The 17,888-nt window shown below is 37.1% G+C and overlaps 1 protein-coding gene across 4 annotated transcripts in view; it reads right to left on the minus strand.

Annotated features, from left to right (window-relative positions):
* Positions 1-228: 228 nt before the first annotated feature.
* The window catches only part of LOC306886372 (protein quaking-A), a 122,299-nt gene continuing 104,639 nt past the window's right edge, over positions 229-17,888 (minus strand). For all 4 annotated transcript variants that reach the window (XM_079443420.1, XM_079443416.1, XM_079443418.1 and 1 more), the window contains exon 8: positions 229-1,044. In XM_079443420.1, the coding sequence (XP_079299546.1) occupies positions 1,034-1,044 (11 nt within the window). In that variant the 3' untranslated portion in view covers positions 229-1,033. The remainder of the gene's footprint in view (positions 1,045-17,888) is intronic.

Raw genomic sequence — 17,888 nt, forward strand, 5'->3', positions numbered from 1 at the left:
AAAAAATAAAAAAAAGGTGGGAGGTTGAATCAACCTTGCTTTGCTTAGCAAAATCAAACAAAAAGTGTAAATATAATGTGGCATAAAGGTGTAGGAACTCAGATTACGGAGTTATCACTAATAGCGACTACGCCACCCCTGGCGAAACGCCTGAGGAAATACTAAGCAAAGAAAAGCATGCAAGCTTGTTCACTCCCACAAATGACCAAATACGAGGCGCCGTGGATGCAGATCAATTAAATTTTATTAAATCATAAATAAAATTGAAACCAGGGCGAAGGACACAAAATGACGACAAGTGGCCCAGAATCACAACAGTAAAGAAAGACAATCACAATCAATAAATTAAATTAAATCAGAAGGGTCTACTAACTGAGCTAGGGTATCCCAAAGTGTGGGCAGGCGAAGCACTGGGCATTACAATAGCCCACAATGAACCAGGCCTTGGTGAATTAAATCTCACAAACACCCACACACTCTAGTGGAATTACACTGCAAGCAAAAACCTACACCCCACACTTTGGACAAAAAGGGAGTGTCCCGAACAGGCTAGGAGACACGGAGGAGTAAAGTCAATACTAGGTTTATTGGAATTGGCGCAAGGGTGAATGCTGAGTGGAGGAGCGGGGACAGGATCCAGGAAGGGAAGTCGGCGGTGCGCACTGCCGCGGGGAGGACCAGGACAAGGAAGTTCCAGGAGCGGTGGAGACTAGGAGCGGTGGAGACTATGAGCGGTGGAGACTTGGAACGGGGGTGATCAGGAGGTCTGCAGGTAAGTAACACAAGGTTAGTAGTCAGGCTAGGTTCGGGTAGTGAACGGTAGACCGGACGAGGAAGGAGTGCTGGCGGTGAGTGGATATAGTGCTGTTCATTAGCAGGTGACAGTTGCGGGGAATCAGCATGCAGGTGATTGAGATCTGGTTAACGAAGGTGCAGGTGACTGTGATTCTCTGATTAACGAAGGTGCAGGTGACTGTGATTCTCTGACAGGGAGAGCTTCTACGCCCGCACCAACTAGCCCGCCCACTCTGGCTCACCCCACTCCTAAAGGAGAAGAGAAAAAAAATTATTACAGCCAGAGTCGATATTACTACCAAACACTGAATTAGACTTTCCCCAAATCAATAACAAATTAACACAAAATCAAGACAAGAAGAATACAAAATAAATCTCTAAATTAACAGAAACTACCACTAATAAATAGCAATTGTTATTACAAAAAAAACCCAAAGCAAAACATTGTCGGGGCTAGGCCATGTCACAGAGCCCTTGCGAGGTTAAAATACACCAAAAGACAAATTAAAAATGTATACCTTTTTGAATGTCTGTAGGGATATAAATCATTTTACATACCCTCAATTGGACTTCATCAAATATCCAGCAAACCAATCCCTTATACTGATCACTGAACGGAAAAAGAGCACGTCATACAAAAGCGCCACAAACTCATTCATATTAAGTACTCACACTATACAATTACTTTACCCACCAAGTAGAGGAGCAGTCGTCACTCAGGTCACTCAACATATATCTGCAGTTGTTTTCTTTCCAAACAGGCTATATAACAAGGTCGCTGGGGAAACCAACCCCCTTAGGCAGTCATATAAACTCCACAGACCAACACCGGCTGCACAAAACCTTGTTAAATCCACGATACACATACAGGCCATGAACTAAACACCAAGCACACATAGCTCAGACTCAGAGCGGTGGGATTCCGGAAGCGACAGCGACACGATAACGTGGCATACCTCAATTCAGGGGGATACCCTTTGTATACACAACGATATCACTCAATTAACCCCCCCGAGTTGTAACTTTCCTGCAAACTGGCATTCACCACAATAAGACATGGGTTTTTGCTTTAAATTTAAACTTAATTCTCTACAAACAAATAATATTGATTCACTTTAATGATTAGAATATTATAAAACAATACATTATGCTTTTAAATAAATATATAAACTATAATCCATGCATTATTTTGCAGTTTATAATAAAAAAATACCAGCCAAATAGCCTTTATTTTGTAACCAAAGCCAATGGATTACAGTATAATACTGCAAAGCAAGTTAATTGCTGTATGTGAAACAGTAATTTGTAGTATTTTTACAGGAACATTGAATTAAACTTGTAGTTTACAGCAATATTTTGTAATCTCACTAAAGTACAGTATTTATCTGGCAACAAAAGTTGCCAATAAAATTCTGTAAATACCCCTAAAGCCAAGATGTTGTAATAATTTAATTAAAATGTTGCAAATAATTTTAACAGTAAAATACTGATTTAAATGCATTATCATGAGAACTCTTAATACATTGTTGCAAATAAATGTATTAAAACTGGTAGAAAGACATTGCAAGGCTTTTACTGGTAAAGATAAAAATGTCAGTATTTCAACAGTTAATTGTCTTATAAAAAAACATAGCGTCACAAAATAACTACAAATACCTGTTATAATCACAAAAAATAAGCCATATTCTGAGTAGAACATTAACTTTCTAGAAAAAAAATTAAAGGTCAAAGCAACAGAATTTGTATAATTTGGTTAATAAAAATATTTTAAAAAATGCTGGATTCAACATTATACCACAAATTATGTTGCTTGAGCTTATGTTCTATTACATTTAGAATATTCCTGCAAAAGACAGTAAATACATACTGAAAGCCCATCAATTTTCTGAGATGCACACGAGGGTTGTCCCTCTTCTCAGAGACCTTTCCACTTGTTTTGCCTCCATGTATTATTTTTTTAAATGCATTTACATGAATGAGACCAAAATGAATACCCAAAAAGGCACATATTTTAAAATAAACAAACTCTTACATTTGATTAATAAATTCAATTATAATACATTGTAGAACTGTACCACCAATAAAATTAAATGATTCTTAATACAAAATTAATACTGTATTATGACATTAATATTTTACCTAAATTTTTGAAATTATAAATAAGAAATGTTGTAAAAATGCAATGATACTTTTTAAACGTGAAACTTAACCACCATTAGGTGACAGCAAATAACTTAAGTGAGTCAATTGAGTCTGAATCAAATGCTGAATCATTCAGTAAAAACACCGCTGAGTTTACTCACTACTGAGCACTACTTTAAATGCTCTCAATAAGAAAATTAAACTGACAAAATTGGAAAAATGCAGCATTTAGCCTAACTATGCTATAATAGCAATTTCCAGCTTACTGCACATAACAGTTACCAAAGCCGCTTGTCTAAATGCCGTGATAGCAGGCTATTGTGGCATGATATCACTTATACATTAACTTAAATAAATATAAAAGGATATATTTCTTAAGTAAAATTAAGTGAATTTAACAGGAATTATGAATAAAGTCTCTAATCTTCAATCGTTCTGGCACTGCTCCAGTCGGCTGGATTTCAGATTTGAACGATGCACGCGCAATCCCATAATGCCACACTACAGTAAGTTAGTGTAAAAAGCAGGAGCTACAGTGACAACAACTGCGTCTTGTAAATTAATTACAATTGACATGGAAATATACTGTTAACAACTGTAAAACCTTATTTGACCCATAATGCTTTGCGAATTACAGCTACATCTTGTAAAATGTTTAAACAGTAAAATTCTGTAAAGTTTTGCTGTAGAAACTTTATATTATAAACTATCAGAGATGAAATCAAAATGCATTTATTCATAATACCGCATTGTTTTTGTTTGTTTGTTTTTTTGCCTGAGAAAAACAGCTCTGAATTATGTTTGTTTATATTGGGTGTGTCTCACACGTACTGGAATGTGAAGCTGCGGGCTCTTTGATCGCCCCCTGGTGGCTGGCTGCAGTACAGGTCATAAACCCCGCCCTCTCCATGTAAACGAATGGGACTTGTGTCGTAACAAAAAAATTAATTACACTTCCAATACAATTTTCCAAAATATGATTTTGGTCATTTAAGGTAGTTGTTATCACGCTGGTATATGTTCAATTGTTCGTTTTTGTAGTAAGTTTGATTTTAGCTAGTAATTTGATGCTATAAAAACGGGGCGTCTCGTTATGGTTGATTGGGTCAGAGACGCGTCGTCCATCTTTTTTTTTACAGTCTATGGTTTATATACTTTTATATACTGTAGCTTCATTTTATTACTAGTTTTTAAGTGTACTATCTACTTAAAAGCTAAAAACTTAAAAACTTACTATCTACCTACTAAAAAAAAGAAAGAGGGGTAGCTTAACTATACAACCCGAATTTTTAAATTTAAATAAAATGAAAACTAAAAGACTTACAAATCACATGAGCCAATATTTTATTCACAATAGAACATAGTGAACATAACAAATGTTTAAACTGAGAAATTTTACACTTTTCTCCACATTTCAAATTTGATGCCTGCTACAGGTAAAGTTGGCATGGGGGCAACAAAGGGCTGAAAAAGCAAGAAAAGATTCAGCTGGGAGAACATCTAGCTACTAATTAAGTTAATTGATATCAGGTCTGTAACATGATTAGCTATAAAAGGGATGTCTTAGAGAGGCAGAGTCTCTCAGAAGTAAAGATGGGCAGAGGCTCTCCAATCTGTGAAAGAGTGCGTAAAAAGACTGTGGAATACTTTAAAAACAACGTTCCTCAATGTCAAATTGCAAAGACTTTGCAAATCTCAACATCTACAGTGCATAACATCAACAAAAGATTCGGAGAAACTGGAGAAATCTCTGTGCATAAGGGACAAGACCGAAGACCACAGGCATCCAACAAAGTTCTTCAGCCTTGTCCCTTATGCCCTCAGACGACACTGCATCACTCATCGGCATGATTCTGTCATTGACATTACTAAATGGGCCCAGGAATACTTCCAAAAACCACTGTCGGTAAACACAATCCACCGTGCCATCTGCAGATGCCAACTAAAGCTCTATCATGCAAAAGAAAGCCATATCTGAACATGGTCCAGAAGCGCCGTCGTGTCCTGTGGGCCAAGGCTCATTTAAAATGGACTGTTTCAAAGTGGAAAAGTGTTCTATGGTCAGAAAATCCAAATTTGACATTCTTGTTGGAAATCATGGACGTCGTGTCCTCCGGGTTAAAGAGGAGGGAGACCTTCCAGCATGTCATCAGTGTTCAGTTCAAAAGCCAGCATCTCTGATGGTATGGGGGTGCATAAGTGCATACGGTATGGGCAGCTTGCATGTTTTGGAAGGCACTATGAATAATAATAATAATTCATTACATATATGTAGCACTTTTCTGGGTACTCAAAGCGCTTTGCATGAAAGGGGGGAATCTCCTCATCCACCACCAATGTGCAGCATCCACCTGGATGATGCGACGGCAGCCATATTGCGCCAGAACGCCCACCACACAGCAGCTTATTGGTGGAGAGGAGACAGAGTGATGAAGCCAATCAGTGTATGGGGATGATTAGGAGGCCATGATGGCCAGAGGCCAATGGGAACATTTGGCCAGGATGCTGAAAGTTGAATGCTGAAAGGTATATAAAGGTTTTAGAACAACATATGCTCTCCTCCAGATGACGTCTATTTCAGGGAAGTTCTTGTGTATTTCAGCAGGACAATGCAAAACCACATACGGCAGCTATTACAACAGGTAGCTTTGTAGTAGAAAAGTCCGGGTGCTGAATTGGCCTGCCTGAAGTCCAGATCTTCCAGCTATAGAGCACATTTGGAGCATCATTAAATGAAAAATACATCAAAGACGACCACGAACTCTTCAGCAGCTGGAAACCTATATCAGGCAAGAATGGGACCAAATTCCAACACCAAAACTCCACAAACTCATAACCTCGATGCCCAAACATCTTCAAATTTTATTTGTGCATAAAATTGTAAAATTTCTCAGTTTAAACATTTGTTATGTTATCTATGTTCTATTGTGAATAAAACAGTAGCTCATGTGATTTGAAATTCTTTTTAGTTTTCATGTTATTAAAATAAAAAATAAAAACTTCCCAACATTTCTGGAATTCAGGTTGTAGTTGAACTACTTTAAAATAAGAAGTTTTGGAAGATACAGTAACAAAGCTTCTTCCTCAACACTGATCAAGTGTATGTGTGAACAATGAATCCCAAGTTAACTGCAGACCCAGTTAAAAGGTCTGAGTGTCTGTTAAATGGATGTGAGATTCCTCAGTTAGACAGTAGAAACAATAGTACCAGGATTTTAAAAGACTTGCGGCTCTGCAGTGCCATAATTCAGTCTTAAAATGCCTCACTGAGCCAACCACATGGATCTGATTTCCTCGGCTAAAATAAAGAGTACAAAGCCAATAACAGATACACAAGGAGAGGGAGACATCCAGAATACCAAGGGTGGAACTTGCATGTGGATGAAATTACACCTCTGGCTGATGTTTTGTAAAACCAAATTAAAAACTACAACTAGCTGTGGATATTGAATGCAAACCTGTAGTGTCAAAGTACAAACACATGGTCGATAATTCAAATTATTAAAATCGGTGCAGAATTACTGTTTTTTTTTTTCTTTCTGATTAGAGACTCAACTGTGTGACCAAATATGGATATGTATGGGAATCTGCAGTGGTTTGACTGTGGCTCAATCAATATTCAGCTGCATAATTGACGAGTCAACACAGATTGAGACTGTTTTATTGAATTAGAAACACTTGAATGAGCACATGCTATACAAATATCTAAATAATAGTTATGGGTTTAAAACATTTATCTTAAATACAATTATATTCATGGATAAAGGCATCTATATATACGTTTATATCCAAAGTGACTTGTCAAATCAGGAACACGAGCGATTCATCATAGAGAGGAAACAAATACAAGAGGTGCTAGTAGTAATACAAAGTTTCAAACATTGTTTACAATAGTACAAGCTCGAACAGAGAGTGAATAAGGAATAGTGAAACCATCAGTCGATGAGAAGAGCTGGATATTGATCGATCGATAGATACAGTAACCAATAAATAATACATAATACATATATATATATATATATATATATATATATATATATATATATATATATATATATATATATAACAACTAGTAAGGTAAGGTTTTACCTTAAGTTTCTGAGACATGCATATAATATCTTTACTATTCCACACAAATCACAATGATGGAAGAGATGTACACCACATGACACATGACTCAGAGGAACAACAAATACTGCAACAACAGCGCACATAATAGAGTAAACAGTGAGGTTGTAATTTGCATGATTTATTCATGCTGTGGTGCATGCTGGGAAACACAGTCCAGCATCATCTCTTTGAGTTCAATGAGATTAATCAAATTCCTCATTTAAAGCTAAACAATGCAACTTTTTTCATTAAAAAAATATTAATGATTGAGTGTAAAAAACAAACAAACATTATAATCCCCCATATCTTCAACCAAATATACTTTGAGCGACATATAATGCTGATTGTTATAGAGCTCCTGGGACAAATTTCATGGTACGTTGCATACATACAGTATGCCATTTGTGTGTCACATCATAAACATACAAAAAGAAAAATAGCTCGGCTGTGAGTAGCATGATAGCATAAACCATAAAGTTTGTCATCACAACAAACAAGAAAAATTGACCATGGAGGAATTGGAACAACTAATTTTGTGCTTAATGCACTTTAATTGTGCAGAATTAGTACTTTAGTCCAAATAAAGATACACTGAAAGATATGCTAAAGTGGAACTATTGCAAGTATACTATATATTTCTGATATTATTCAAAGATCATCAATCCTTATCAATAGTCAGATTAAAATTTAGGCTTAATATTAAAGAATATGCATTGTGCACAAGTAGTAAAACAAATAAAGTTTTATTATAATTTCATCATTAGTATTATCAGTTAGTCTTGAGCGATATGTCAATTAATATGTTAATAGTTTTGAACTAATCTTAGCATGAAATAAATGTATTTTAAATATATTACTCTTTTACTGGGGAACACCAATGCCTCAAAGCATATTCATCCACACATAGATGTAGAGCCAAAGAACAAGCAAAACAATGTTCTTTTCGCAAGAAACATTTTATGCTGTAACCGCTAAAGGGCCAAAAGTTATAAAGTGTAGCTTAAAGAAGGTAATCCGTTTCGATTGATTTAAGAAATCTAGTGCTGTGCATTAAGTTAGACCTAGAACAAGCTACCTTATACCGTGCTCCTACTGTAAAACAATGTAAAAGAGAAACTCACATTCTTTTTTTTTTGGTCACACCTGTAATGTAATAGTATGCAGAACAGGTATAAAAGCTTACAATCCACACACTCAAGCAATACATCACAATACTGTCACCACCTGAGAGTTATTACTCCCACTGAGGAACTCAGAGGAAATTCTAAAGGTTCAGAAAGGTGTCTTTCACTTTATGCAGCTCAGTTTCACTTGATTTCGTTTGGTTCTCGTTTATATCATTTCCATTGTGCTTATGAAAAACAGTGTGATGAGGGAAATGTATCCCCATCTGCTCTTCAAATTGAGCTCTTTTGTGCTTTTCACACACAGTTGTTTCCTCTTTCATCAACTTCACCAACCACAGACTTCAGATTTCCTTTTGCTGCTCTTTCTCTCTCTCTCTCTCTCTCTCTCGCTCTCTCTCTCTCATTGCAGATGGCAAAGGCACCGCAATTCATTATTCAGATTCAACTTCATCATTCATAATGGAGGCCGATGCATTTCAAAATGCCTCTCTAAGTCGTGACAAGTGAAACCAGTCTAAAATATGAAGCCCAGCCAGGCTCGAAGGCTGTAGAAACTCAAATCAACACATGGCTGGTTTTAACTGGTCTTACACCCATTTTGAAATGAATGAGTGGGTTTTATTTGCAGTTTGTCTCAAGGAAATAAATGCCACCATCTCTAGTTTTCTCCTCAGGAGAGTTTGTTTGCCTCTATAAATGCGTAGGAACCCTCTGTTGAGGTTGACTGGCTGGTGGATCTCAGAGCAGCGTGAGGGGAATGAGAAACCATGTGATGCTCATAAGCATTAAATTTAATTGTCAGAATGCAGAGGAAATGATTCAGAAACTAAACTGAAGCCATCATCCTTCGCAGTGAAGCCAGTCCTAAAGGATACAAAATGATGGAATTAAATATAAAAGTATTCACATATACATTACCATGTGCAGTATATGTATCATATACTCTGCTTATACACACACAGACACAAAGTTGCACACAAAATAACAATACATTAAAAACAATATAATTTCTTTGTACTTGTATGTATATATAAACTGGAAAAACTGAAAATCTTAAAATAATAAATCCAATGCAATTAATATTGATTGCAAATTTGAACCAATATGGCTATATTTATATATTTAATTACTAAAAATATAATACTGCAAGATAAAATATGAACAAACAGGTAACAAATAATGTTCAGAAAGTAATATAATGCAAATATAAAAATAGTCACATCAAATTACATTAACTAGTGTACTAATCATTTTAACCAATATTTGTGTCTATTTTTATGCTTATTACAGTATCAAGCTGTACTTTAGCAACATGCTATTTTCGAACTTTACATACAGAGCAATGATCCTGCCTACTACATATCATCTGTCCCTTATGCGCTTGCATGAACATTAGGCAGCTGTCTATGTAGACAGCATGCAGTGAGGACGCTCACTAGGTTTTGGAACAGAGCTATAGACACAGATCTGTGTGCTCAGTCTCTATGGAAGAGCATTGTGACCCTGGGCGGAAATGCTGTTCAGTGGGATGCCAAAAAGAGCCAAACCGTGTCATGGATCCCAGCAAGTCATTCGGCAAATCAAAAGGAACAAGTGACTTAATGTTCATGCCCATCTTCTGTCTGTGAGTGTGTGTGTGTGTGTGTGTGTGTGTGCACTGGTAACCCAGCAGCAGCAGTGTGCCAACAGGAGACAGATGCACATTACACAATGCACGACTAACCAGAGGTCAGAGGACAAGAAGCCAACGCATGTGCATGCAAGCTAATATAACCACAAACCAACACACACTAATGAAGAAGAAAAAAACTCATATAAAGCATTTGAAGAAAAGGTGAAAGAGGGAGTCTGAAAGGGGTAAGAGAGAAAGAGAGAGAGAGAGAGAGAGAAAGTGCGGTGACGCACATGCCTCTGAAATAGACTGGAAATGACATTTTGCAAAGCGTTTCCCGTTATGAGAGCAATTTTCCCAATGATTTAACTTCAACCAGCATTTATTTTGGTGAACTGTGAGCTTAAAAACAGCTTGCTGCATGAAAAAGCCACACTCAAAAGAAGAGGAGATTTGCCCATAAAATGAATGGTATTAAATGCAGTTTTTTTCTTTTTTGCAGAGCTGAAAAGTTCACATTCGCATTAATAGTCTATTTTATTTTAGCTCGGCTTTGCATTAGCGTCACATTGTTATGATGTTCTCTGTATGTTTAGATTTCTTCTGGATTATCTTCTCTTATAATGGAATATCGTCATCAATACTTATGCATTCTCTCAGCAGAAGAGGGGCCAGATTGGACAGACAGCAGGTGGCATGATTCCCCACAAAGCTAAGAGGCCACACAGTGCTAACTTCATTACTTCATGCCGGCCTGACCACACAATCCTGCTCAAAATAAATACATCTCTGACGCCAGACAGGACAAAACCCGATTCTTCTGAATTTGAGGTTAATTATTCTTAGAGAATTTTAGCAAATGCATAACTGTACAACTCTGGCCTGCAGAAGAACAGAGCAATATCTCTGCTTTCAGTGGAGAAAAACAACAGCTTGAACAACTTAAACTGGTTTATTGGAGTTTGCTCATCTGGTTTGCTGGATTTAGAGGTGTTTTGGGAATTTGTCCAGCTTTTCAACCAGCTAAAGCACCTAAGAACAACCAGTTTAAAATGTATTTATTTATTTATTTTAGTAGGGTAACCCTATATAAATGAAGGCCTAAGCCTGAATCTTGTTTAGCATGTATGAAAGAAGGTTAGAATGAAACAGAGAAAAAATGGTTATGGCTAAAAAGTCCAGACATAACCTCTCTAGAAAAATGGCATCACTGTATGAAAACATGATTTTAGACATAATAGCAGCATTGAACAGTCTGGAGGTGAAATATTACAGCACTTGAATAGATAACTATCACCTGAGAGAGAAAAATAAATGAGAAAGAGACAGAGGGGGCAAACGTGGAAAGGGGGTTAAACACAGAGAGACTCAATCAGAAAGATCGTGCATTATACAGCAGAGCAATTTAATGTTCTCTCCCACAATGCAATGTGCTCAACTTGATCTTTCATTTCCAGTGTGACTAGATTACTTTTTTTTTTAATGGTTGGAGTCCCAAAAGTTAAGAAACTTTTACACAATATTGAAAGAAAAAAAAAACACTTTATTGTCTTTATTCCATTAATACAATGTATACTGCACAGTATTTAGTGTATAGTGAAAAATATTCAAATAATTTCCATATATCCACCTTATTGTCAATGTGGAAGTAATATATTTTCTGTGAATGTGTGGGACATCCGATTAATTTGCAGATATATAGTGGGTGAATAAATAGAATAACGACAAAGTGCAGGAAAGAGTAATATTATTTGCCATACAAACCAGTGTGTTTATGATTATGATAATAAATTAACATAATATAACAAATGTAATTTTGCAATATCAAGCAGCGTAACAGGTTTGGTACAGCAAATGATATCTGGAAGCCGCACACATTCAAGTAAAAAAATGGTCACGCCCACTTTTATGAAAAAAAATGATTACTATTTCTGTAGTATATACATATTCTCTATTATATGCTAATTTTCTGTATGCATGGGACACCCAGATGATCTATTACATTTGACCTACATAATGTATCCCACAATGCAAGCACTCACCATAACCTTCCATTTCCATGTGACCAATGAACCAGAAGTAATATCAGTCATGATTTTTATCATGTCTTTTTATCTATTATTTAAGTTCAGCAGCTCTGCAGGAAATTAAGTTTCCACAATATATTTATATATTGCAGAACCTTAAGATATTTAACTTATGGCAAAATTAGGTAATTCTGTTTGTTGTCTAAGCATTGGCATCCTCTGAGGGGTTGGCATCATCTCTTCTCAGGTGTTTGGTCATCTCAGATCATTTAAGGGTTGGATCCAGACTGAAGCTTCTGTAATTCTAGTTACCACAGGATGTTAATCCCGTGACAGAAACAGAGAAACAAATAGAGACATAATTAGCGTAGCTGCTGTTCCATCTAAGCAAAAATGATTTGTTCAACCCAAGCTAAAGAATAATAATAATGTACATTTGATCAGATATAACTGCAGTACAAGATTATAAGATGCATTATGTGAATGCTTGGCTAAAGAGATGTCTTTAATCTAGATTTAAACAGAGATAGTGTGTCTGAATCCCGAACGTTATCAGGAAGGCTATTCCAGAGTTTGGGAGCCAAATGTGAAAAAGCTCTACCTCCTTCAGTGGACTTTGCTATCCTAGGTACTACCAAAAGTCCAGAGTTTTGCGACCTTAGGGAAAGGGTTGGATTGTAGCGTGGTAGAAGATGAGTTAGGTACGCAGGAGCTAAACCATTTAGGGCCTTATAGGCAAGTAATAATATTTTGTAACTGATACAGAACTTAATAGGTAGCCAGTGACGGTAAAATTGTGGTTATATGATAATATTTTCTTGACCTGGTAAGGACTCTAGCCGCTGCATTTTGGACTATCTGTAGCTTGTTTATTGAAGATGAAGGACAACCACTTAGCAGTGCATTACAATAGTCCAGTCTAGAGGTCATGAATGCATGAACTAGCTTTTTTGCATCAGAAACAGGTAGCATGTTTCGAAGCTTGGCAATGTTTCTAAGATGGAAGAATGCTGTTTTTGTAACATGGGAAATATGATTTTCAAAGGACAAGTTGCTGTCTAATATAACACCCAGATTTTTTACTTTAGAGGACGTAACAGTACATCCGTCTAGTTGCAAATTTAATGAGGCAACCAAGAGTCTAGGCCAATTTCATAAACGATAAGTAGACATGACTCACACAGATACATATAATGAGGTCATGTGCCAACAATGTACCATACTGCAGTTTGAAATGTTGCATAATGCATTCTGTTTCACTACCATTAAAAAAGGCTGTGTTTACTGCACAGTACTAAGCAGTAGATCAGTATTTTGAAAATGGAATGAAGGTTTGGCTTGGAGTTGGAAAGTGTGTGTGTAAATGTCAGATGGTCAGTACACAAGCCTTCAAAACTGAGAAAATCATTACAAACAAATCAAACTCACCAGAGAGATTCATCTCTCATGTTCCTCATGCTGTTCTTTGTCTAATATCGCTACACTTACAGACAAAGAGGTAAGATAAAGAAGAGCTGAAGAGGAGTAGAAATGACCAATTGAATCGTACCAAAGAAAGAAATAAAAGATTGCAGAAGATGACATTTCTATCGATCGCAACACATATTCTCCCTGCGGTTGAGACTGCTAATCTCAGGGGCTGTGATATTGGCTCTTAGTGAGCGGCGCTGTGTGCGCCTGTCAGACATGTCCAGACACCATGTAAGCTCTTGATAAAGTTATTGTTTTCTCAGACATGGACATGGATTTTCAATTTCTCCCCTCACTCTCATACTTTCAGGGGCACACAATCGTTAACACACACTCAAACGCAAGATAAGAATTTACTTTCTTTTTTATCAAGAAATCATCAGATTGAAGTAAAAAAATGTGTGGCTCTTTCATGTGAAAAGCACAATTGAGAGAGAAAGAGCCAGGCAGACAGAAGGGAAGAAGCATGGGGTAAGTGAACGGGATGTGACGGATGCGCTCCCTCTGAGTGGACGGTCTGGCCGCGTCTCAGGAATCCTTCCTGTTCCTGTTTGTTAGCCGGAGCAAGTGCTGTCAGCACTGCCAAAGGCATGCTGCGTAACACTGACACATTGCAGCCAACCCAACTCACTCGCACCAGGAAGATGGGAGAGGAGGGAAGTGGAAATCCCAGGATGAATGTGAAGGAGGGAAAGGAGATTAGAGGACGGGAGAGTTGAAGAGAGGCGGAACCCCTCTCTGTGCTCGCATATGAAAGATGAGAGTAATCTCTGAGTGGAGAGAAGAGGAATGCCGGGCGAAGGAGACGTCTAGGTGTGAGAGGAGAGAGGGAGAGATGAAAGGAGAGTGGGAATGGGCAGAAGGGAGCGAGATGAGAGGTGGCGTGCCGAGAGAGACACATGGTGTGTAGTGTATGTTCTGTTCTCTTTCAGTAACACACAGCGGGGTCATCTGCCCATGACCAGCACCCTTGTGATAGTCTGTGTAAAGAGGATTTATGTCTAACTCACGCACTACGTGTTTGGTATGAACCAGCATGTGGCGAAGATAGTTTGAAAGTTATTTCGGTTTTATTTAATAGGATAGATTATTAAAAAAACAAAAACTCAGTCATCATTTACTCAAGAATTCACCTTCATGTCATATCACTTTGTTTTCTAACATAGAACGCAAAAGGAGATATTTTGTAGAATAAATGGGGACTAGAGATTTCTAATTTAGAAATAATACACAAAAGAATCAAACTTGTATCATAAATGTAGTTGTTGTGCTCTGTCTTCACAAAGCTTCATCCATAATCTTCTACTCCATGGAGCCGTTAACCAGATTAAATTTGGAAAAAACAAACCAGTCTGATTCATGTACGAATCACTCACATCACTTTTACAAAATGTCTCAATTGTTTGACTCAAAAGAATGATCTGTCTATGAATCAGACATCACTTTACTGTATCTCATGAACACTAATATGCCAATGTTAAAAAAGATTGCCATTTATTTGTCAACAACCATGCGACACTGAAGACTGGAATAATGGCTGCTGAAAAATTTAGCTTGCCATAAGAGGAATAAATAGCTTTTTAAAATTTATTAAAATAGAAAACCATTATTTTAAATTGAAACAATATCTCAATGTTACTAATCATGTATTCTTCAACAAATAAATGCCTTGGTGAGCATAACAGTCTTCTTTCAAAAATATTAGAAAAAATCATACTGACACTAAACATTTGAACGGTAATGTAGGTATGGACTTCAGAACACTCAAGTATAGCGTATGGACCAAGTTTGTTGCGTTCCGTCCTTTTAAGTGTCCAGTCGCTAGCTATTCATTGTAATTGCATAGAAAAGAGCAAGAAGTACAGTCCTTCAAAATCTTTTCCTTTTGTGTATGAAAGAGCGTGAGACAGGATTGGAAAACATAAGGGTGAGTAAATTAAGACAATTTGGGTGAACTATCCCTTTAACTCGCTTCTTCTGATGTGGTCGAAGAAAAAACATTTTCTCCATGTGAGATTTGAGGTCTATAGCAACAGTAAAGGAGCCTGGAGATTTTCAAACTTCCCCGTTCTGTGGGTGTGACTCCTCGGTCCAAGATGACCTTCAATTTATGACACAATAAACCACATAAAACTCTTGATGGTTAAGGCAGGGGGGATTGTGGGCAGTCCTGAATAAAAAGGGACTAATTTTAGACATCTTGTTTTCCCATCATGTGTTTCCAGACAGAATGTAGCGTTCATGGCTCTCTGGAGAGCCTGATACACAGAACGCCCCTCCAGAGCTCTGGCCAAAACATGCTTTGGAGACATACACATTCATTTTATAAGAACTTAAGAGAGATGCCTTTAAAACATTCAACTGCAACAACAAAGTTATAGCATGAATATAGTTGAGAAACACTGAGTCTGTTAAATCTGTTTTTGGATTCAGAAAAATAAATTGCAACCAAAAAAAACAAGCTTTCTATATGTTTTTATATGTTTACGTATCAAGTTGTCTGGAGGAATCAGCATTGCTACAGCTACCATATCCAGCCCACTGTTCACGGATCATAAACTGTATATTGTAGCGTTTCCACATTTTGTTCAGGTACAGTCTGTTCAGCACTCTTGTGGAATTTGTGTCCTTATTATTTTGACTGGGGAGCCAGGAAAAATGTCAGCAAAAAAAAAAGTTTAAAAATCAGCACCAACCGACAGGCAAAGTTCAAAAGCTTCTCACTTTCTTCCCAGAAAGCATTCACATCCAGACAAAAAACTAAAATCACAGTCCATTCTCAAACGACAAAAATATCAGTATTATGTATTCTCATGTATTCCCATTATTCAGTTGTTTCATTACACAGCTGTCTGTAATACTTAACTCGGACTGGTCAATCATAGCATTCAGCAATTTAGCCCATATGACTTTCATTATTCTGTGAAACACAAAAGAAGAAGTTTTGAATAATGTTTGTTTGGGCCGTCAAGCTCCAAAATGAATGAAAAACATCTTGAAGCAAACTACATTTCGAGTTTTCTGAAACCATAGGATAGTTTTGTGGTAGTATGTCACATTGTGTCATGATTTTACTTCAAAATGGTGAAATGAAGACTTCAGTTCGCTGTGATTATTGTGGACAATAATGTTGTTAAGTGACTCTACTCCTGACATCACAATCAATATCACAGAGACCTACATACAATGGAGACAATTGAGAAGGTTGAAGGGAAAATGAGAGAGAGAACCCATAATAAATGGTATAGGGGTTTTACTGTGTAATATTCGGTGAGCGCTATTGACTGATTTCGTCCCATTGAGAGGAACACAATACCAGAAGTGTCAGCTGCTCTATGCTCTGACAGCAGCTCAGACCTGCAGTTACAGCTCTGACAGAGGAAATATAGATTAATAAAAATAAAATCAGTCTTGGACAGCCTCTCGTTCCCATGTCTCTCTCCCATCGCTGTTAATAAAGCATATTCTGCAACATTTCAGACTAAGCAGAATGAGCTATACATCTCTGTGTGTACAACAGGGCTAAAGAACCCCTTTGGATTTTTTATCCAAAACAATGAATAGAAAAAATGAAAAAAAAAAAAAAAAAACTAGCACAGAACCTTGAAAATGCTGACATTGCTGTGTACTGCAAAAGTTACCCGATTCAAATAATTAAAAAAAAATTATAAGTAATTGAATTTAATAAGGAAGTAGTTTAACTTGACAATGTGTTTTTTTTTTTTTTCTTTTTTTAAGGAGTCATGAACTGCCTGTTCCTTGAGGACCACTTACAATGTTATCAAGATTTTTGCTTCAAAAAAACATCATAATTTAGAAGTAATAGGCTATTCTGTCATGTTTTTAACCCCCCTCATCAGAACGCTCTGTTTGAATAGGTGTAGCGGATTGTATAATGGCAAAATGAATGTTTGGAAATGTAAACTGATATTTCCTACTGACACACTACAGCAAAAGATAGAAATAACTGACTTAAAAAAAATTTCAGCTGGTGAAAATACTAGTGTCCTAATATTTTTGGCAACCACTGTGTATCACTGTGCAGGCAATGCAACCCTGCTGTACCTTACACATGCTTGATGAGGAAGGACTGCTGCTGTGTGCAGATGTTTACAGCTGGAAGGTAATTAATCTTCTCACTACATGTTTGTCTTCATAGGTGCAGCTGGTCATACATGCACCAGACTCACTTACTATGGAACTTAAGCTCTATTAGAAAAACATGCACAAATCTCCTTTGAATTAACAGCAGACATGGCACACATGTCTCACATATGAGATAGCAACAACTGCCAACATACACAAAACATCAGATTTTATAATATCATATGATATGACATGTCCTACAAAATCTCTCTCTCCTCCCACAGATGTAATCAATATCCAGGAATGTCACTGTGAGGGTCACATGGAAACCTTCCTCACTAATGTTAGTAATTTCCTGCTGCCTGACAGGCTCCTGATGCTGATGGCTGAACCAAATCGACCACAGAGCTGAGCATCATGACACCATGTCTGCTGCAACCACAGCTTTAGTGCTCCTAATTTTAACACTCCATCCGGTCCACACAATGTCTGGAGTCCAGACGTTGAACTGCTGCTGAT

The sequence above is a fragment of the Barbus barbus genome (assembly GCF_936440315.1).
Source record: "Barbus barbus genome assembly, chromosome: 20".
NCBI classification, from domain to species: domain Eukaryota; kingdom Metazoa; phylum Chordata; class Actinopteri; order Cypriniformes; family Cyprinidae; genus Barbus; species Barbus barbus.